This window comes from Anolis sagrei, chromosome 6 (assembly GCF_037176765.1).
Source record: "Anolis sagrei isolate rAnoSag1 chromosome 6, rAnoSag1.mat, whole genome shotgun sequence".
Lineage (NCBI taxonomy): Eukaryota > Metazoa > Chordata > Lepidosauria > Squamata > Dactyloidae > Anolis > Anolis sagrei.
Window position 1 is genome coordinate 28,563,902 of NC_090026.1, and position 22,397 is coordinate 28,586,298.

General features: G+C 42.4%; 1 protein-coding gene across 2 annotated transcripts; it reads right to left on the reverse strand.

Moving 5' to 3' along the window:
* Nucleotides 1–322: 322 nt before the first annotated feature.
* SNRNP70 (small nuclear ribonucleoprotein U1 subunit 70) lies at nt 323–18,876 on the reverse strand. 2 transcript variants are annotated; one of them, XM_060780735.2, is made up of 10 exons: nt 18,757–18,876; nt 13,422–13,578; nt 13,045–13,107; nt 12,091–12,145; nt 11,919–11,983; nt 11,662–11,724; nt 10,172–10,253; nt 2,658–2,759; nt 1,877–1,964; nt 323–1,232 (listed from the first exon to the last, which is right to left on the reverse strand). In XM_060780735.2, exons 2-10 carry the CDS (start codon nt 13,566–13,568, stop codon nt 578–580), a joined length of 1,320 nt encoding a protein of 439 aa, XP_060636718.1. In that variant the 5' UTR covers nt 13,569–13,578; nt 18,757–18,876; the 3' UTR covers nt 323–577. The 2 variants fall into 2 exon arrangements, with proteins under 2 accessions (XP_060636718.1, XP_060636717.1); XM_060780734.2 differs by having other exon boundaries at nt 323–1,253.
* Nucleotides 18,877–22,397: the final 3,521 nt, after the last annotated feature.

Sequence of the window (22,397 nt, forward strand, 5' to 3'; positions counted from 1 at the left end):
CTAGGTGACTTTTTGTGTTTGCAAATGATGTCAAGTCAGCTTCAACTTATGGCAACTCTTCTAAAATATCTTACTTTCCCCCTCACTTGCTGGGGATATTTCTTTTTGAAGTGAAGCATTTCCTCCAAACCTAGTTTTAGAACCTTCTTAAACCTGCAATACACCCCCAACCTTTGTTATTTCCCCCTGTCCAAAACATGTAATTTCTATGAGCAGTGCATGTTCCAGCAGAAAGTAATTTCCCTGACAGGCAGCTCAAATTGTCTTTGTATTGCTCAGGAAAGCTCATCTTCAAGTATGTCAATCCCGGACGCATTTCGCATAAAGGAGAAAACATTAACAACACTTTATTCCTGTTTAAAGAAAAATATCCAGATACACAAGGGACTGTCGGAAGGTTACATGTTAAGAAGAGATGGGGATGGATACGCAGAAGTGAAACAGACTTACCCTTCTAAACAAAGCCAATTAAAATCAGTTATCTCAACTGGTTGATGGGGCCTTCTTGGCTAGGCAGCTTGGGAGGCAGAACCTCACCTCACTGGGCTGTAGGGGGGCAAGGAAGCATCTCCATTTATCATTCCATTGGGGGCTCCATCATGTATCCATTCTCAGTGGACAAATAGCCATCAGCAGACTGCATGGATTCTTGGTCCAGGAACATGTCCTGGCTGGTTTCCTCCAGCGCCTCTCCCATGCCATTGTCCTGCCCCCTTTCCTCCCGTTTCTCTGCACCCCGTTCACCTCTGTCACGCTTGTGCTCCCGATCCCGGTCCCTATCTCGGTCCCGATCACGACGACGCTCTCTATCCCGATCCCTGTCCCTGTCTTTGTCACGATGGCTACGCCGCCGATCCCTCTCTCTATCCCTGTCCCTCTCCCGGTCCCTGTCTCTGCCCTTTTCTTCCCCACCTTCAGGCTTCACCTCTATCCCATCTATGCCCATCTCGCCAAGGGTGGCTTCATCAGGCTGGCCCTCAGCCACTTCTGGCAGCTCCTCCTTCTTGTCTCTGTCCCGCTCCCGCTCCCGCTTGCGGTCCCTGGAACGACTACGCCGCTTGCGCTCCCGGTCTTTATCTTTGCTGCGTTCCCGGCTGCGCTTTCGTTCGTCTTTCTCTCGGCTCCGTGTCCGTCGCCGGCGTTCCCGGGATCGGCTGCGACGGCGTTCTCGTTCTTTGTCCCTGTCTCGGCTACGGTCTCGGCGATCACGCTCACGTTCGCGATCCCGATCCCTGGGAGAACCAGCAGAAATGCTAAACATAATTAACAGATTTTGTTTACCAACAAACCATGGAACTATATGACATAAAAGTGTGCAAGAAATTAACAAAGCACTTAAATACAAGCATGTATACATCTGTGCTACAGACTAGCTCTAACACACCATGGCCTCACACAAAAACATAGGCAAGATTTAAAAACACTTCTCAATTGAACATACGCAATAATTTTCTTACAGAACTTTCTAAATGAACGGAATTAAATCCAGTTTAAGTCGGTGGAAAAAAAGTCAACAATGTTTCCACAGAACAACACATAAATCAGCAACCTGAGGATTTGAACGGGACTCTTGGACAGATGAGAGTCACCACATGTGTTCCAGTCCTTAGCTCATCCTGATTTATAAAAGCATCCAAAGGGTGACTGGCTAAGTGAGTAACAGGAGTAAATGCCTCACTCCAGCAAGGCGGGGTTCCATTCAGCCTAAAATAAGCTGTAGTGAGGCTTCTACTAAAAGTACTCTCCACTTTGAAATCTTTAGATATAACTTATTTATTGTGAGCCGCTATGAGTCACCTCAGGAAGATGGGACAGGATACAATAAAGTTTATTATTATTATTATTCATAAATAAATACTTGCACAGCTCAACTCACCGTTCATCATAACGAGAAGTATCATCCCGGCCTGAGTGTCTGATATTGACATCAGCCCCGCCTCGCCGGGTGCCACCGAGACCACCACCTGCAAAAGAGAGGTAATGACGAGTCAGCTCTATCAATAGCAGAAACATTTTACTTTATAGCATTAGCTTGTGAATGCTCTGCAATTTATGTGAGATATGTTGTGAACAGAATGTGCATAAAATCAAGGTGAAATAATAGAATCTTATAAGTCCACATCTTCAACCATCCGAGTCATAAATACAGTGAAATCCATTTCCTCTGACAGAAATGGTGAGACCAACAAATCCTTCAAACTGAGAGGGATGCTTGGAGATCTGAAGAGGACTGCCTCCATCTCATTAAGATGACAGAATCTGGCCAAGAAAAAAACATTTCTTATATAATAGTCTAGAGCGGACCTGCACAACCTGCGGCCCTCCAAACTGTTTTGGCCTCCAACTCCCAGAATTCCTGGCCACTGGGCAAGCTGGTTAGGGCTTCTGGGAGTTGACAGCCCAAACACTTGGGAGGGCTGCAGACCATGCAGGCCTGATCTAGAGCAAGGTTTTTCAATCAGGGTTCCCCAGGGTTGAGCAAAAAGCCTTTTTGAGGTATAGATACAATTTTTATATTGGGGTTCTTTGAGACTTGACAATTATTTCAAGGGTTCCTCTAGAATAAAAATGTTGAGAATGGCTGGTTTCTAAAAGCATATGCAGAAAATATTATACACTTCAACATTTAGGTAGGAAGGAAAACTGCACACACATACCAAGTCTGCGTGGGCGCCATCCCTTCACCGTCCGGCCTCTCTCTACATCCACCAGCACTCGTCTGCCATCAATTTTTTTCCCATCCGCATGCTTGTATGCCGCTGCAACAGATTAGGAGGGGTATCCAGGGGGAAGGGAATGGCAAAGGGGGTTGCCATTATCCACAGTGCCCATCAACTAGCCCACCCTCCCCCAAAGACACATACCACACACAAAGGAATCTGAAGGGAGGAGGCTTCTATGGCCCCACTACCCCTTGGGCAAGGGATTGCTCCACATCTGCTAAGGAATCATAGCCTCAAATTCTCTGGGAGAAAACCAGAACATACAAGTGTGCACCTGTAAGTATTTGGGGAAGGGGCTACATGTTTGTGGAAAGAGATGCATGGGACTGGCAAGCAGATCTCATGGACTGCGCCCAGCCACAGCTGCCTCCCAAGCCACACCATGCTGGCTACAAATCCCTTGAGTTGTGGAGCAACCCCAGATTCAGCCCTTGGCCTCCGCTGCAAAAAAAGGAAGGTTATTGAGCAATCAAGACACTCACGCTACAAACATCACTTGTCCAGAAGGAAAAGGGCTAGGTACAAATAAGCAAGCCCTCCACCTCCCTGCCCAAAGCTCACTTCAGAGTGGGCCAGGCTCTGCTTTTCCTCCAGGAGCACACCCTCAACCAGCCAGTCCCAAGATTGGCCATGCCAAAAACCCCACCCAAAGCAAGAGTGCTTACCACAATAAATAAATGAATAATTGAAAAACAAACAAGTGAAGGAAATAAGGGAGGAAGGAAAGGGAGAGGAGACAGATTTCCCCCCTTGTGTTAGAGAGATAGTGAAAGGCTTGGCAGGGAAGACAGAGGGTAGTACGCACAAAAAAGGGTAACAACACCAAAGGAACTGGCTGGCACCCTCCCACAACTGCCCCGACCCACTCCCACCCTTGCTGCTGTTATCCCACTGCAAATATTTAGGATGCTTTTCAGGGAAAGGGAATGTTCTCAAGCCACTTGCTAAGGGAGGGGTGGGGCGAGCACAGCTAACATGTAAAAAGGAAATAAAAGCATTTACCTGGAGAAACTACTTACAAAACCAATGCAACTTTTAACTCCTCAAACTCACTGCATCGGGTTGCTAGTGCTGGGGCCCGAGGCGCAGCTCCCCCCTGCCTGGGTGCCCCCGGCTGGGGCGGTATTTTGGTTTTGCATTTTAGCTGCTGAGCCGACCTTCCCTGCCTTACCTGTCTCAGCAGCGGAAGTCGGACACTCAAACCCCCACCCTGCCAGCCCGTTCCCAGCCCTCCAGCCTCACCCCAAGCCCCAAACTATGTTAAATCTAAATTGAGAATAGTTTTATGTTTTTGTTGTGGTCCCATACCACCACCCCTCAAATCCAAATAAGCCACCATATGTGGCAATAAAAACAAGTGCAGCAAGAGGATTCCACACCCAGAGAACACTACATATTAATTATAGCTTTCCTATAACTTAGTGCCTTCCAGATGTTTGAAAATACAATTCTTATTTGCTCCAACCAGCAAGGCTGATGGTCAGGAATGATGTGAGCTGAAGTCTAAAACATCTAGAGGGTACTAAGTGATGTAAGACTGCCCTACTAGAACTTCAACCCATCGATTTTGCAAATTATTCCCTTTTAAGAACATGCTCACCTCCAAATGCAGATAACCAAACTGTATAATGTTAACTACCAAATTGGGTCCTTAAAAATGGCCATGATGAATGCTCATCTTTAATGGGATATTTTATGAAAATTAGGTATGATTCTACTTGCAATGAATAATGTCAAACAGACTTCATGTGTTGTTTATAGTTGATATTTGTCTGTTTTTTAATCTCATTCTTATCTTGTTCTTCTGGGGGGAAAGTGTTTTAAAAAGAAAAAATGAAACTATTAATTACATGTTTTGGGCTGGGATGAAAATATTTGAACAGTTGGTTTTTAGAAGGAAAAAAAGGAAGCAAACACTTGCTTTTGTGGGAAAGCACAAAGGTTGACAGATGAGGTCCACAAGTCAACCCCATGCATTAACTATATATTAGAGGAAAATAATAAAATAATTCTCTTCATGTAGATGCACATAACCTCTCTTCTGGATGTGTATGTAAAAAATGTCAGCACTGTCTTCCCTTTGCCATGACCTATGTTACATATGCTACTAAAAATGTGGTGGTAGGAAACTAGCAGACATCTTCATACAAACGCTTTGAAGGGGATGTTATTACTCCAGAGGGGGGAAATTAGAAGCTATCTATGTCAAGAAAAATAGTTCAAAGATGGGAAAAGTTCTGGTTTTTAACTTGTAACCATGCAAAACATTTCCATTTGTTTTGATTTATTCAGGAAAGCTTTGGGTTTAAAAACAGGTCCATAAAATCAGTTTCTTTGATGGAAGATGCATTTTCCAACACTCCAATGTCTACTTCCATTTAAAAAATGAAAACACCATGGAAATTTATCAGCTGCCGCAGGGCATTTTGGATGATGGGAACTGAAAAGATCATCGAGTAAAACTTTGTCCACGATGTCATCCGGGCCTTGAAGCCAAGCGTCATGCTGAGATTGAGTAGCCAATCAGACTGGATGTCAGGACATGAAGAAAGACCACCATCTCTTACAAACAGAGCCTCCAAATTGGTCTCATGGCTCATTTCCAGACAAGGCTGTCACTGGACCAAAGTCAGGAAGAGGCAGAGTCCCTGCCCAACATATCCACGACTGTTTTATCGTTGTAAGGAGACGAAGCTGGGCCTTTTCCAATGAAGAGATTCAGTCCATGGTTGGACAAGTGAGGCATTGCTTACCTGAGCCCACTCTCTGTACTGCACTTTAGGTTTTGGGGGACAATTTACAATTTAAGCACAACAGCCCTACCACTTTTCTCAGGGACATAAAGAGCTTTTAAACAATACTGTCTAGCATGCTGGGAAAACCCACTAGAGTAATTCTGATATACTACAATTGGGACTGAAAGTGGCTTATATAAGCCCTTTCCAACACTCTACAAATAATTACGTTCCCAATTCAAAGCTTTTACAATACTTGGCTGGAGCTGTAAATGCCTCTCCTTTCTAGGAGAAGTCAGCAACCCTGGTGGATGAGATTATGTATTGCTTTTTAAAGTTACAAAATCTCATGCAATGCTTCTGTAGTTCTTACTTCAATATTCTTACACTTAAGTAACAAGAAATGAGGAAACTGTTTTTGTCCATTGGCTGTGCCCCCATAACAACTTTAAGTGGGTGGGCACATTTATGAGAACAAAGAAATATGCAGGGATGTGGAAAGAAAGTCACCTAAAAATGAACATACATCTTTTTGTAAGCAACACCCCCTTACTTATCAGAATTTAGCATAGCTAATATTCTAGTCTGGGTTGCAGGAATCTAAAATCAGAAGGCTACAGAAGGACTTTTAAAGGTTACAAAGTCCCTCAAGGAACCAAAAACAAAAGATTGTCATTGCCCACATAAGGTTACTCATAGCTCCAATATTAAACTCACATATGTGCTGTTCATCCCTATATGCTATTATAAGGCAAACCCAAGGACTTATTCACTACTTCCCTTGGATTGAGAAATAGCACTTAAGTTTCAAAAAAAGGGTTTTTTTCCTTTTAAAAAAATAGCTTACCAATCCAGCCAACAGTGCACCACAGCAAAGCCAAGGTGGAGAAGAGATGCACATCAGCCTTCAGTTTGTCAAAAGCAGAAATAAAAGGCTTGATGGCACTCTAGATTTTGTCTTGCAACAGAAGACAAGCTAAACACTCTCAGAATGGCTCCATCTGAACTCCGTTAATTAAAAAAAAACCCAAACCCATGTGTCAAGTCCTCTGATATAATGTGTTCTTCTCACTAACTATAAAGGATGGATAAACTCTAAATTTTAACACCCTCCCTCTTATCATTCCTAGCAACAGTCTGCTTCAGGCAGGGTTTACAGCTCCAACTACTAGCCAATTGAAACAACTAAGCTAAAGGAGCCAAACAGAAATGAAGATAACAAGAAAGAACAAAGAATGTGTAATGTATCTAAACTGTCTTCTCTAGAAGTAATTAGGAACCCAGCAACAGTGGTGTAGTTGCCTGTGTGTATTTTAAAACCCACATTAGGGGAACAATGATTTAGAACCTCTGTTGAGACAGACATCCTAATCGTGTTCCACTTGAAGCTCAAATTTGTCCTTGGCAAACATGCCAGGGGTAACCAGAACACTCCACTCCATCTACCTAAACTTTGTGCCCCACATCCAGTTCATTACCCAAACTTTCTACCAGTTACCTAATTAAAAGCAGAGCTCAAATATCCTCAGTCCTGCTTTCTATCAAGAAAAAGTCCAAGAGCAGAGAAAAATATGCACTCCCTCTTAAGAAACACACACCAGCCACTCAGGGCTTGTGCAGCTGTAAGGGTATTTACCAGAGGACAATTGTCCTCAAGTCTGATCAGAGGTAGGGTGCAATTGTTCCTGGTTAAGTATTTTTAATCTAAACATTTCTGTACCTAGAGATAAAGAACTTCCTGGTAAAGAAGCCAAAAGGCAAAATGGAATTTGTGCTTACATTGATTGTCCTTGATTCAACTATCCTAATAACGGCTAAGACTGTTTCATTTACCAAACCACAATTTTGTTTATTGTTTCAAGGAAGACAGTTCCATAGGGCATTTATGGTACTTATTATTTTTTTCTTAACAGAACCAGGTAAATAATTCCTAAAAGGATGGCTGATCCATCCCACTTCAAACAAAAGCTGCTGCCAAATACTTCCTCCACTGCCACCCCTTTAAAATTAGTCTTGTAAAATTATGTGTTCCAAGAATAAACTGTCAGATGCAAAGTCTCCAGAATGACATTTTATTTTCAAGACTCTAGATACCAAGACTACATGTATAATTCTTTAAGAATCTAAGTACCAGCATTTATCTGAGGCTAGAAGGATAAATTAAAGTAATGTGTGTAGAGAACCAAAAGCACAAGTATAACCTTACTTGCAGTGTGTGAATGGCTCTATCCCTTTGGAGACATATTAAGGCAACTATTACTGGGAACATATGACCAGGGAACAGCTATGTTGCAACTTATGATGTCCCTTAGGAACCTATGACGCAGCAAAATTTGTTCAGACAGTGTTCGCCTTTGTATTCCACTGAGGCTGTGTGACTTGCTCAAGATCACCCAGTGGTTTCCAAGGTCTCCAAGGGTCATAGTCCAATGCTCAAATTACTATAGCTCCCTGGCTGTCTTAGACTGAAGTACTACAGTAATATGCTCCAACCAACTTCTCATGAAAGCTAGAACGTTTGAGATAGCTTACTCTAGGCCACAGGTGTTAAATTTGTGGCCCTCCAGATGTTTGGGCCTCAAACTCCCAGAAGCCTTAGCCAGCTTGTCTTATAGCTAGGAATTCTGGAAGCAGAAGTCCAAAAGACCGGGAGGGTCACAAGTTTGACAGCACTGCTCTAGCCACCCATCTGCATTTCCAAGAGAAACATTAAATCCTGGACAGTAAGAACTTTGAATTATAATTGCAATAATATTTTAAGTGTTTCAAATTAGCACCAGACCTCATCATGTGAAACTATAGGCAGTCCCCAAGCTATAAACAAGATAGGTTCTGTAGGTTTGTTCTGAAGTTGAATTAGTATGTAAGTCAGAACATGTACATTTTTAAAGTGTAAAGATATACACTTTTACAGTTCGCTCTCTCTCTATATATATGGATGACTTTGGATCAAATAGAGAAAGCAACTCTGTGGTGTTTGTTTTGTTTTGCTGTCTGCGCCTGCTCAGAAGATTTCACCTCACCATCTGTCCCTGTGACAATTACATTTTGAAAATTATTGTTTGTTGTGGAAACAAGGTTTGGTGATAAAAGCTTCAGTGGAGACATCTTTTTCCTATGATAACTCTTCCAGGAGTAACTTTCTCTTTCTAGGGGTAGACTTCTCTCGCTTCCTTTTGTCTCACCCCATTTGTAACTAAGAATCATACATAAGTCAGACGTTTGTAACCTGAGGACTGCCTGTATTGCTAACTGAAAATGTGTATTATTACAGACTTTAAGTAAATGACCCCAAATACTGTGATCATTTGAATTTGAGTTCAAAGTAAAGGTTTAACATTATTTTATCTAGCCTGAAATAACAACTTCAAAATGCCTCCCTTCATTCACACTGCTTTCATTTATAGAATGAACGGGGAAGAGGGATCTTAATTCTTGTTTCTACCTACACTGCCTGACATGAGAGTCCCCAACATGACCCCACAGATTGCAAAAACGATAAATGGCATATGTGTGGCTTGGAGAGGGAGGGTTCACTCAGGATATTTGAGCCCTACTTTTTCCCTCCCTCCCCATTAAATACACACTGCATGATACAGGGCCAACAATATGGAACGAGCAACTTATTTCTCCTTTCCCCTTCCATACAGCAAGAGAGCAGCACAGAAGTCAGAAGAGAAATAGATTTCCCCCACCCGTCCTTCCCTCCACTTCTAACTAAACCATGTTTCCTAGCATCTGCCTTTGACCTGGCTTGTGTATAGAAGAGTGTTGGGTACTGAGGTTTCTTACCAATTATACAAACCCTTATACCAACCATACAATGAGATGTTGTAAAGGGGAAGCATAAGGATCAGCTGCAAGCCAGCAGTGGCAATAGCCATCAGAAAGGTGGCTGCAGTGACAATAAGAACACAGAATTAATACACCCCGCTCACAACACGCCTCTCGACAACAGCATCTTTTCAAAACACAGCTTCAGGTCAAAGTTATAATTGCTTTTGAAGAAGAACTTCTTCACAGCATTCATTCTCCCTCTTAAAACATATTAACAGGAAGGAGATGGGCAACAGTTCAGAGTCCGGGGGCAACCCTTAGAATGACTATGTCCCATGATGCAAGCAGCAACTCTAGCCTTCCCAAAAGAAACAGGCACAACTAGTTTCCCACCCTCAACCTACAGGGTTCTGCCCTCCCAAACACACTGTAATTATGGGCTGGGGTACAGAGAGAGTTGTTGAACTGTTGCCTGTTATTTTAGCACACATTTTACAATTGTAGCACCCTAGCTACATTAATTTCCTCTTTTATAATAGGGCAAAGAAAAAGAAGTGGCATTCCCCCAAAATATATGCTATCTGGAGTCAACTAAGAAATCCCAACACCAAATCCTATTTTAATTATAAAATCTACAGAGAGGAGGGGGATAAAAGCTTCTTCCCCCCAGGATTCTATTTTTATGACTGGAACGCTCCCTTGGGAAACTCATCAGGGCCAGATTAACGGAACTTGGGTGCTCATCAAACCAAACCAGGCTCCCCCGACACTGTACTTACCTGCAAGGGGGAGCCTAAGCCCTTGAATAACTCAAGGGCTTTAAAAAGTTATGGAACTTTTTACAAGACACATGCTTTTATAAAAAGAATTTAATTTAAAATGCACACGCACACACAAACTAGATATAAAAACTTCCCAGAAAAAGATTGTACTTACAGTGCATGTCACGTTCATGTTCATATTCAATGAAAGCGTAGCCACGTGGCTTGCCGGAGTGTTTATTGTACACCATGTAAATCTGAGGGGAAATGGCAGCAGTGGAAGGAGTTAACATAAAATGTAACATTCCATACGCCGGAATTGTAAATCCTTTTATCAAACTGGCAGATATATTCCTTCGAGTCTAAGGATTGTATTGTCTCAGAAGGCCCTATTACTTAAAAGACCACCTAGACCAGCAATTCCCAACTTTTTCCAAGACGCAACCCCATTTTATAGAGGTAAAGTGACCGGCAACCCCAACACATTAAAATTAGAGATGTTGGTGCTGTGACAGTGATGACTACCGTACAGTGTTTGAGTGATTGCTCTTGGCTGGCTGCTCGGCTAGCCAAAGAGAAATAACGTGATGTGCTGGATGTCAGATTCCTGGAAGCAGCACCATTTGATTTGTGTCGACATGCAACTTATATTTTTCAGACTTTGCTGATATCAAAGATAAACCATGGCTGCCCACAAGAAATGAGAGGCACTCAGCGAGCATGAATCACTAAGAATAAACCAATCACAATTCAAGCAGCACCTGCATTCCACAGAGCCAATCACTGAACTGTTCATGAGCTTAGACCTCACAACAAGCTAACCCAATGAATGAAAGATTGTTACATGTTTATACAAATGTATGTGCAGATTATGTGATTTTTTGTTTTCCCTTTTTAAAATTTTTATAACTCATCATGCTCGGTGACCCCACAGGAAAATCCATAGGTTGGAACCACTGGCCTAGACAAAGAGAAGCACTATTATGCCCTCCCCTCCACCCCCGCTTAACTTCTTTGGATAAGCTTACTCGCTATGATATAGTTGGAGGACATTTTCGTAAAATGATGCCTCAGTGCTTTTAGGAGACTGCCTCCCTCATCTCATTTCCTACAAATTAAGGTGAAAAATACTGTGTTGGAAGTAAATGTTCTCCCTCTTAAGAAAGAAATGCTCTCTTAAGAGTTTGCAAACAAAGTAGATTCCACTCATCTAAATAGGGAGTTTATAATCTCACTTGACCTACTCAGCTGTATCAGTGCAATGGGCTTACAAAAAAAGGTGAGGAAGTGGGAGGCACTTGAAAGGTAAGTTTAAGTGTTCCTGTTTACAGGAAAATGTATAGAACTTGATTGGAGTCCCTGAACATATGCTGTATTTCCAATCAGGGACATTTGAAAGTAAAACAGAGACATTAAACAGCATATAGGAGGAAAAATAAACCATTAGTTATTGTCTTAAAATGTTAAACAGCTATATATCTAGCTATGTGAGAAGTAGGCTCTCAGTGAAATTAAATAGTTAACAGTATTAAACATTATCTTCAGCACAATACTAGTACGCAAAAGCTATTGCTATGAAATGAAGGGCTGAATTTTAAAAAATTCAGGAAACAGGAAAGATAGCTATTGCGTGAATGTCTGATCCAAAATAAGATCTCTACTTACTCTTTTGATAGGCCCATACACTTCAAATTCCCGCCTTAGCTTGGATTCTGTTGTGTCATAGTTCTGCAAGATAAATTGGAATCCATATGAGAAAGGGGAGATCATACCAGAGGAATAAATGAACGTCAAACTGCCTGGAAAAAATGAATGAACTATTTTTTTGATTTATGTTATAGCATATTTTATTAAACGTACAGTGAATACAAGTATAATTTAAATAAAATGTTGGTAAGAAAAAGGGGAATATTGTTACTTACAACTCTGGCCACAAAAAGTGTCTTGAAGGCATCTCCTTGAGCGTTGGTATCATTGTGAGGGTCCCCTGATTACAAAAATAAATAAGTTACCAAAAACGTTAAAGCTACAGAAAGAAAGCAAGAAAAATTGTGATTAATCATTCATTTCCATGAGTTCTCATTTCCAACTTACACATCTTCAGCTCACTCTCAACCTCTTGCTGCCGGCGTTCAATCTTCTCTCGCCTCTGAAAGGAAAGGGGCCAGAGAAAAGTCAGTAATGCTTATGTCTTTTTAGATTAAAACAGAGGTGCACAGCTACAACACCTTAAGATTTCAACTGAGGTTCCCTCACAGGTATCCTGACCACATACCCACTAAATCACTCTCACTCAATTTCACACTACATTCACTCTCCATATTGCTGCAAGCAGTGAGGGAAGAATGGTCTGTACCAGGATCACTGAGGGAGTGATTGAAGAGCCTTCTCCCCCTTCTCAAAACCCTTACAACACTAGAATAACTAGAAGTAAGACTCTCTACTCCCTTCAGCAAAGAAAGTTTAGAACTTGGATATTTGCATCCATTCCTTCTTTGGATTTTTAAAAAATTATCAAAAACAAGACCATGTATCTGACTTACAGAAATCCATCTTTGTGGATCCTACAACAAGCATCTACATCTGCTTCTCTTTTTTTAAAGGCTACTAACACACAGTATGGTCCCCATATCCACAGGAAACACATTTCTGGACCATGTGGATACATCAAGTGTGGATATTAACAAAACCTACTGAAATTAAGGCATTCCAGTTCACATATACTATAGAGCAATCTTTCACAACCTGTGGCTCTCCAGATGTTTGGGCCTTCAACTTTCAGAAGCCCTAGCCAGCTTGTCCAATGACCAGTAATTCTGGGAGCTAAGTCACTCTGAGGGCAGCAGATTTTGCAGGCTGGCCACAGTCTCATGCTGGAGGACACTGAAATGCCTAGAGGGAATATATTTTTTCAAGCGTGGGTAAGTGAAACCACGTATATCTGTTCTGCTGATACAGGGCTTGTACAGTAGTCTCTAAACCAATCTGGGAGTTTGGGGCCAGAGCTAACAGTGTGGTAGCCCACGTGCTATTGTGTACTATACATACCTTTCGTTCCATTCGTTCTTCTCGTGTCTCTGCACGAGTAGGTGGAGGAGCATCACGTGGGTCCTGAAAGGAAAGTTTTCTTTTAAATAAGTGACTCTCAACAGTTAATGAAGGACACAGATAAAACACCAAGAAAACAAGGTATTACTATGTAAATACTCTGTGAGCGAAAGTGACCATTATTCTGCATAGTGGTTTTAGGATTCTTAACACATACACACATTCATTTCTTATTATTTCTTTGGTTAGATATGTTTGTAACTTTTTACATTGCAAAATATGAATGAAGATGTGCCATGTGTAATTTCAACAGACACTAGAGAACACTCAAGGAAACGACTCAAGACAGAGAACTCTGGAAAATAAGAAATGCCTACCTCGAATTCACGGATGTAGGGAGCAATACCACTGTAGGGTTGGTTGTGGTGCTTCTCATGGGGTAGTTTTTCCAAAGGAGGCAGGTATGGTATAGGATCACGGGGGGCAAATAATGCCAATAAATTTGGGGGTAGGAACTGCGTCATGTTGAGATATCTGGTAAAAGAAATAATAAATAGATAATGAAGAACAGGGCAAAGGCACGGAAAAGAGAATGATTATTAATCCACGTCAGGCATAAAGCATTATTAACTTGCAAAGACAGAGAGATTATAAGCACATTTCAGATTAAAAAGTCAATTGGACCTGTAGAAGGGTAGATGCTCAAGTTGCACTGCAATCATTTGCCTGTTACTCAGAAATATATTTCATGTACTTTCTGGCTCCCTTAAGACATGACTCACCTTTCTATTTCTCCATACACGGATTTGCCTATACAAATTCTGTAATCCTATACAGAATGGCAGCATATAAAATTGAATTTACAGCAACTACTTCTGAGCAACAGATGTGTGGAGTGCAAGGATTATGCTGCCTTTTCCCCAACTCCATCAGCAATGTTTTTTTTTCTTTGTTGTGAGATGTTCCATTTCTTCCTACCCTGAAATTTGTCCACGTTTTAAAATATATTTTCTTAACTGTAGATTTGCATGATTTACTTAATTTACAGTTTCCCCCATTAATATACAAAGTGTACTGTGAGCTCTTGCAAAAATACAAATGCTCAAGGCAAGGTGCATTATTTTCTCACAGAAAGGGTAAGTTAGTGCTATCTTTGTAAAGACTATGGCACCCAGAGAAATCACTTTCCCACCCTGATGAGCAGATAGAGGTTATGTTGTAAAATTCTGAACTGTGAACCAAGAACTTCCCAGTGTGAATTCTACCTCTACTTTTTGATATATTAATGTCTTGCTTTTCCCTTAATGATCTCACATCAGTACAGAACTCGCCTTCTTCATGCTTTACAATAAATCTATGAGGTAAGTCAGGCTGAGAAAGAGAGAATGGGATAAATCGAATTTCTTCCACTGAGGCCCCTTCCACATGGTTGAATAAAATTCCACATTTTCTGCTTTGAACTGGAATATATGGCAGGGTGGACTCAGATAACTCAGTTCAAATCAGATATTGTGAATTTTCTGCCTTGATATTCTGGGTTATATGGCTGTGTGGAAAGAAAGGCCCTGACGGTCATGGTTCAGTGAAGATTTGACCCTGGACCTCCAAAATCCCAGTCCAACTACAACCAAATCAGTTATGAGTAGAGGCCTCAACTATACCATCAACCTTCCACATTCACTAGGATTAGGGGCACAGGACCCCTATGAAAGTGAAAAACCACAAATAATGCAAATACTACATTTTTACAGGAGAAAACACTTACTTATTAATTTCTAGATATTTTACAGCTGGAAGCTGTCTATAGAATCACACTGGAGGACCTGGATTCCTAGAGAGATATGCCTTCTAGCGATTTTGAGGCCCTTCAACGTGGCTGGAGGAAATTGACAAGTCACAGAGAGAACATTTTCAATAAAATATGTGAATAATAAAATCTGCAAAAGTCCAAATCGCAAATGTGGCAGGGCGACTGAACATGCAGAAGTTGACAGAACCTTGAGGTACTGACAGAAGCATACAATTTGAGGCGGTGAGAAGAAAATTACCATTTTCCTATCAACCAGTTCCCAAGTTATGAACAAGACGGGTTCTGTAGGTTTGTTCTTAAGCTGAATATGTATGTAAGTCAGAATAGATACATTTTTAAAGTTTAACTCGACAGAAACACATATTTATAACCTTTGGATAGCATAGGGAAGGGTTAACATCCCTGTGGTGTTTGTTCTGCTGTCTGTTCAGAAGATTTCACTCCACTTTCTATCCCTGTCATAATTGGATTTTGACAAATTTGGCTTATTGTGGACACAAGGATTGGTGAGAAAGCTTCAGTGGAGACACCTTTTCCCCATAACTCTTCCAGGAGTGAATTTCCCTTCCAAGGTAGAGATTTCTCTCACTTCCTGTTATCTCAATCCTGTTCTTAGCTGTGAGCTGGATGTTAAGTCGGGTGCCTCTAATTTGGGGACTGTCTGTATATGCAAAACATTAAAAAAAAAGGAAAACTTGCTGGAGGGTAAGAAAGCACAGGGAACTGAAACCCTAGAAAATAAAGGGTTCCAATTTTACTGCCAAGGGTACTAACTTGGCCATAGGCTGTTAGGAATTGAAGTCCAAAACACCTGGAGAGCCCAAGTTGGCCCATGCCTGGTATAGGGTATAGTAGTAATTGGGTCTATTTTTAATAGTAACTCTCAACCAAGGAAAGAAGGAAAGGAAGAAAAGAAGTAAAGGAAGAAGGAATGAAGTGAGAAAGGATGAAGAGAAATGCAAGAATAGAAGAAAGGAGTCAAGGAAGGAGTAAGCAATGAGGGGGAAAGGAAGGAGGAAAGGAACTGGGAAGTAACTGGCCTTTTGCTCACAAGTTAAAACCTTTCTGTGGAATCAGGCCTTTCTCAATAACCTATAAAGGCAATGACCAGACAACTATTGGTAAGCCATATTATTATTGCTATTTCGGACTTGGCAATGTTGACACAACCAAAAGTCTCCAAATAAGGCCTCCGGAAATATATTTGTATTGTAGAATAACTGTCAAAAAAAGTGTTGTCGAAGGCTTTCATTCACAGAATCACTGGGTTGCGATGAGTTTTCTGGGCTGTATGGCCATGTTCCAGAAGCATTCTCTCCCGATGTTTTGCTCACATATATGGCAGGCACCCTCAGAGGTTGTGAGGTATATTGGAAACTAGACGAAGGCGTGCCTGATGGCACAGTGGGTCAAACCGCTAAGCTGCTGAACTTGCTGACCAAAAGGTTGGCGGTTTGAATTTGGGGAGTGGGATAAGTTAGCCCCAGCTTCTGTCAACTTAGCAGTTCAAAAACATCCAAATGTGAATAGATCAATAGGTACCATCTTGGTGGGAAGGTAACAGCGCTCCATGCAGTCATGCTGGCCACATGACCTTGGAGGTGTCTATGGACAATGGCCACATGACCTTGGAGGTGTCTATGGACATCTGGGGACCCCAGGTTGAGAACCATGTATTGTCGAAGGCTTTCATGGCCGGAATCACTGGGTTGCGGCGAGTTTTCCGGGCTGTATGGCCATGTGCCTGAAGCATTCTCTCCGGACGTTTATAGATCTGTGGAAGGTCCGGGGTGGGAGAAATAGCTCTTGGTTGCTGTATGTTTTTCAGGCTGTATGGCCATGTTCCAGAAGCATTCTCTCCTGACGTTTATAGATCCGTTGAAGGTCTGGTGTGGGAGAAATAACTCTTGGTTGCTGTACGTTTTTCAGGATGTATGGCCATGTTCCAGAAGCATTATCTCCTGAAGTTTATAGATCTGTGGAAGGGCTGGGGTGGGAGAAATAACTCTTAGTTGCTGTAAGTTTTTCGGGCTGTATGGCCATATTTATTTATCGTGTCATCAGCAACCAGACCATTGTGTTACATTTCTAACAGAACAAAACAAACAAACAGATAAAAAAACACAAATTCTGCAAACTTGGTAGTTGATTAAATGTCCTTTGACCAGTAGCTGGCCACTTGGAGTGCCTCTGGTGTTGCCGCAAGAAGGTCCTCCATTGTGCATGTGGCAGGGCTCAGGTTGCATTGCAGCAGGTGGTCAGTGGTTTGCTCTTCTCCGCACTTGCATGTCGTGGATTCCACTTTGTGGCCCCATTTCTTGAGATTGGCGCTGCATCTCGTGGTGCCAGAGCGCAGTCTGTTCAGTGCCTTCCAAGTCGCCCAGTCTTCTGTGTGCCCAGGGGGGAGTCTCTCATTTGGTATCACCCACGGATTGAGGTGCTGGGTTTGAGCCTGCCACTTTTGAACTCTCGCTTGCTGAGGTGTTCCAGCGAGTGTCTCTGTAGATTAGGGCTGGGTGGTTTCGTTCATTAATTTCGTAATTCATTATTAATTCGTATTTAAATTAGCTTACGATCCGATATTGAGCCATTTTGGAATAGTGTGAGGAGTTAAATAGATTCGAAACAATTTTTCAACTTATTTTGTAATTGTTTCGTAATTGTTTCGAAATTATTTTCGCATGCCTGGTGCAAGTTTTATAGTTGTTTGTTTTATCACACCAACAGTCAACAACAGAGGGAGAGGGAAGCTTTAGAAGTTCCCCCTGTCCCATTTGGAGGTTTTTTCAGCATATTTGGAGGTTTTTTTTAGCATATTGTGCAATCGCGTCCGCCATTAACAAATCGATTCGAAATTTACGAAATTTCGTATATTTCAAAAATTTTAAAAGGAAAATTTCGGAATTCTTTAAAGAAACGAAACGTGATGGACCCCTTAAAAACGAATCGAGTTTAGAAACAAATTCTTCCGTGGTTACCCAGCCCTACTGTAGATCTAAGAAAAGTATTTCTTGATTTAAGTCGTTGATGTGCTGGCTGATACCCAAACAGCCATGTAATGGCCATGTTCCAGAAGCATTCTCTCCTGACGTTTCGCCTCCTGAGGATGCCTGTCATAGATGCAGGCAAAACGTCAGAAGAGAATGCTTCTGGAGCATGGTCATACAGCCCGAAAATTTTATAGCAACCAAGAGTTATTTCTCCCACCTTGGACCTTCCACAGATACATAAACGTCAGAGAGGAAGCTTCTGGCACATGGCCATACAGCCGGGAAAACTCACCACAACCCAGTGTCTAAAAAAGGAATGGTTTGCCCATGGAGGCTCCTTCTTTGGAAGCTTTTATGCAGAGGCTGGATGGCCATCTGTCAGGGGTGATTTGAATGCAATATTCCTGCTTCTTGGCAGGGGGTTGGACTGGATGGCCCGTGAGGTCTCTTCCAACTCTTCGATTCTATGATTCTATGCCTGTTGTAAACCCCACGCGGCCTAGGCCTCAAGCTTCAGGTCCTCATCTGCGTCACTAAAGTTAAATGTACGGCAGTGGCGCCTACCTCGCAAGGCCGCTGTAAGGAAAAAACGCTGGCCATTAATATTGCATTGGCATCCCAGCAGCCTTTGCGGAGCCCCCACGCCCCTTCTTCCCTCCTCCGCGGCAGGCCTTCCCCTGCGACTCGAGGCCAATTTCCCTCTCCGGCCTTTCCCCGGGGCCTACTTCGGCCCTTCTGCTTCAAGCCTCCCTCCAAGCCCCGCGCCCGCTCTTCCCAAGCCCCTCCCTCACTCCGGCCGAGGCGAAAGGAGCCTTCTTCCTCTCACAAAAACACAACAGAATAAATATACATATTCCCCGCCACAAAAGCACCACAACACCTTCTCCCCACAACCGACCGCGCCTCACACACCCTCGACTCTCCCCCGCGGAGGGGTCCTCGGCCGCGTTACGCTTCCTCCTCTCCTCGGCGCCTCCCGCCGCCTCAGGCTGGGGCCTACTCCACCGTCCTTCTGCGCATGCTCGGGATCCTTCCGCGCCGGGACTCGTTTCTGTTCTCTTGAAATGATTCCTCCGCCAGAGCTTTGCTGTAGGAGAAGCGGCTCTGAGGAGAAAGAGTGACGCTGCTAATATAGTTCCAGTCACAAAGCAAAAAGAGGCGGGGATTGGGTTTGAAAGAGATGAAGTCAGAGGGTCTAAAACCAAAATCCAGAGGAAGAAATGCTTCTCACACATTTGAGAGCCTTGAACTGTTATTCCTGGTTTCGTTTTAAAATATCAATAAGATAAAATATCAATAATAATAATAATGCTGGTAGATTATAACATTCATAAAGGGGTCTCTCTCAAAAATGTGCTCTTTGAAGATGAAGTACCATCTTTACATTTATTTATTTATATTTCAGATGAAGTACCCTGTCTGCTGAGACACTGGAATTAGCCCAAGAAAGGAGGAAAGCAAAAGGAAACAGGGATAAGGGGAGATATGCCCAGTTAAATGCGCAATTCTAGAGGTTAGCCAGAAGAGAGAAGGAACTATTTTTAAATAAGCAATGCATGGAACTGGAAGAAGACAACAGAATAGGAAGGACAAGAGACCTCTTCCAGAAAATTAGAAACACTAGAGGTAAATTTCAGGTAAAAAGTGGTACGATAAGAAACAAAGATGGCAGGGACCTAACAGAAGCTGAAGAGATCAAGAGAAGGTGGCGAGACTATACAGAAGATCTGTATAGGAAGGATAATAATATCGAGGATAGCTTTGACGGTGTGGTGAATGAATTAGAACCAGACATCCTGAAGAGTGAGGTTGAATGGGCCTTAAGAAGCATTGCTAACAACAAGGCAGCAGGAGACGACGGGATCCCAGCTGAACTGTTTAAAATCTTAAAAGATGATGCTGTCAAGGTGATGCATGCCATATGCCAGCAAATATGGAAAACACAAGAATGGCCATCAGACTGGAAAAAATCAACTTATATCCCCATACCAAAAAAGGGAAATGCGAAAGACTGCTCAAACTTTCGTACAGTGGCCCTTATTTCTCATGCCAGTAAGGTAATGCTCAAGATCCTGCAAGGAAGACTCCAGCAAGACATGGAGCGAGAGTTGCCAGATGTTCAAGCAGGGTTTAGAAAAGGCAGAGGAACGAGAGACCAGATTGCCAATATCCGCTGGATAATGGAGAAAGGCAGGGAGTTTCAGAAAAACATCTATTTCTGCTTCATTGACTGTGTGGATCATAATAAATTGTGGGATGGGCATACCAAGCCCCCTTGTCTCTCTCCTGAGGAATCTGTACAAGGACCAAGTAGCAACAGTCAGAACTGACCACGGAACAACAGACTGGTTCAAGATTGGGAAAGGCGTACGGCAAGGCTGCATACTCTCACCCAACCTTTTTAACTTGTATGCAGAACACATCATGCGATGTGCGGGGCTGGATGAATGCAAAGCTGGGGTGAAAATTGCTGGAAGAAACATCAACAACCTCAGTATGTAGATGACACCACTCTGATGGCCGAAAGTGAGGAGGAGCTGAGGAGCCTTCTAATCAAGGTGAAAGAAGAAAGCGCAAAAGCTGGGTTGCAGCTAAACATAAAAAAAACCAAGATTATGGCAACAGGAATGATTGACAACTGGAAAATAGAAGGAGAAAATGTGGAGGCCGTGACAGACTTTGTATTTCTAGGTGCAAAGATTACTGCAGATGCAGACTGTGGCCAGGAAATCAGAAGACGCTTACTTCTTGGGAGGAGAGCAATGTCCAATCTCGATAAAATAGTAAAGAGTAGAGACATCACACTGGCAACATAGATCCGCATAGTCAAAGCCATGGTATTCCCTGTAGTAACCTACGGATGTGAGAGCTGGACCTTAGGAAAGGCTGAGCGAAGGAAGATAGATGCTTTTGAGCTGTGGTGTTGGAGGAAAGTTCTGAGAGTGCCTTGGACTGCGAGAAGATCCAACCAGTTCATCCTCCAGAAAATGAAGCCCGACTGCTCACTGGAGGGAAAGATACTAGAGACAAAGTTGAAGTGCTTTGGCCACATCATGAGGAGACAGGAAAGCCTAGAGAAGACAATCATGCTGGGGAAAGTGGAAGGTAAAAGAAAGAGCAGCCGACCAAGGGCAAGATGGATGGATGGTATCCTTTTATAATAGTTTTTTTTATTAAGATTTTAAGAATAACATCGAAAGAGGGAGAATATTAAAAAAGATGATAGGAAAGTAGGAAAAAAAGTAAGAAGTACATCCCCCTACCCCCAAGTCCACCAGAAAAATACAAAAATATAAAAGACACAAAAAAATGAAAGAAAAAAAAGAAAAAAAAGAAGATAAAAATTGACTTCCATCTCTCCATCAGGTGTTGTGTCCTCAATGATTTTTCCATTATATCCACTTCATAATGTTCCTCTTATTTATTTATTTCCTTTTCGTAGTTTTCATATAGAGTCCAATCTGTCCTCTTTATCGGGTTCCCGGTATTCTTTTTCAAGAAAAAAAAAGTTAATTCGTCAATTTCTCTTATTTCTCTTAATTTCCCTAACCACTCTTCAGTGGTAGGGATATCTTCCTGTTTCCAAAACTTCGCCAATAATATTCTCGCTGCTGTTGTAGCATAGGTAAATAGTCTATCTTCGTATCCTTGAAGTGACTGGACTGACCTTGAAGGAGCTGGGGGTGGTGACGGCCGACAGGAAGCTCTGGCGTGGGCTGGTCCATGAGGTCACGAAGCGTCGGAGATGACTGAACGAATGAACAACACCATCTTTATATTTATTTAATTATATTTATATTTAAGATGAAGTACCATCTTTATATTTATTTATATTTAAGATGAAGTACCACCTTTATAATTATTTATTTATATTTAAGATGAAGTACCATCTTTATATTTATTTAATTAATTATATTTATATTTAAGATAAAGTACCATCTTTATATTTATAAATATATTTATATTTAAGCTGAGTCCTTCTGGATTCTTCACTTACGTTTGAGGCTCAGGCGTCGGTGGTGGCCGGGAGGGCCTTTGCACAATTAAGACTTGTGCGTCAACTGCGACCGTACCTTGGGAAGGCGGATCTGGCCAAGGTGGTCCACGCCTTAGTCACCTCTAGACTGGATTACTGCAATGCACTCTATGTGGGGCTGCCCTTGAAAATGGCCCGGAAATTTCAGATGATCCAATGGGCGGCAGCCAGGTTGTTAACTGGGGCTCCTTACAGAGAGCAGTCATCCCTCCTGTTCAGGGAGCTCCACTGGTTGCCATTAATCTACCGGACCCAATTCAAGGTGCAGGTTCTTACTTATAAAGCCCTGAACGGTTTGGGACCCACCTACCTATGTGATCGCATCTCTGTATACGAACCCACATGATCCCTTCGATCTTCCGGAGAGGCCCTGCTCTCGATCCCACCAGCATCACAGGCATGTTTGGTGGGGACGAGGGAGAGGGCCTTTTTGGTGGTGGTCCCTTGACTCTGGAACTCACTCCCTAAAGACATCAGACAGGCCCCAACCCTGGCAGTCTTCAGGAGGAGCTTGAAG

Excerpts from the sequence above, each read along its gene's own strand:
- SNRNP70 (XM_060780734.2), bottom strand. The coding sequence starts at position 13,568 with ATGACGCAGTTCCTACCCCCAAATTTATTGGCATTATTTGCCCCCCGT. Across the intron at positions 13,108-13,421 it reads CCTACATCCGTGAATTCGAG|GACCCACGTGATGCTCCTCC; the intron begins GTAGGCATTTCT and ends CTTTCCTTTCAG. Across the intron at positions 1,254-1,876 it reads ACTTCTCGTTATGATGAACG|CATTTCTGCTGGTTCTCCCA; the intron begins GTGAGTTGAGCT and ends AATTATGTTTAG.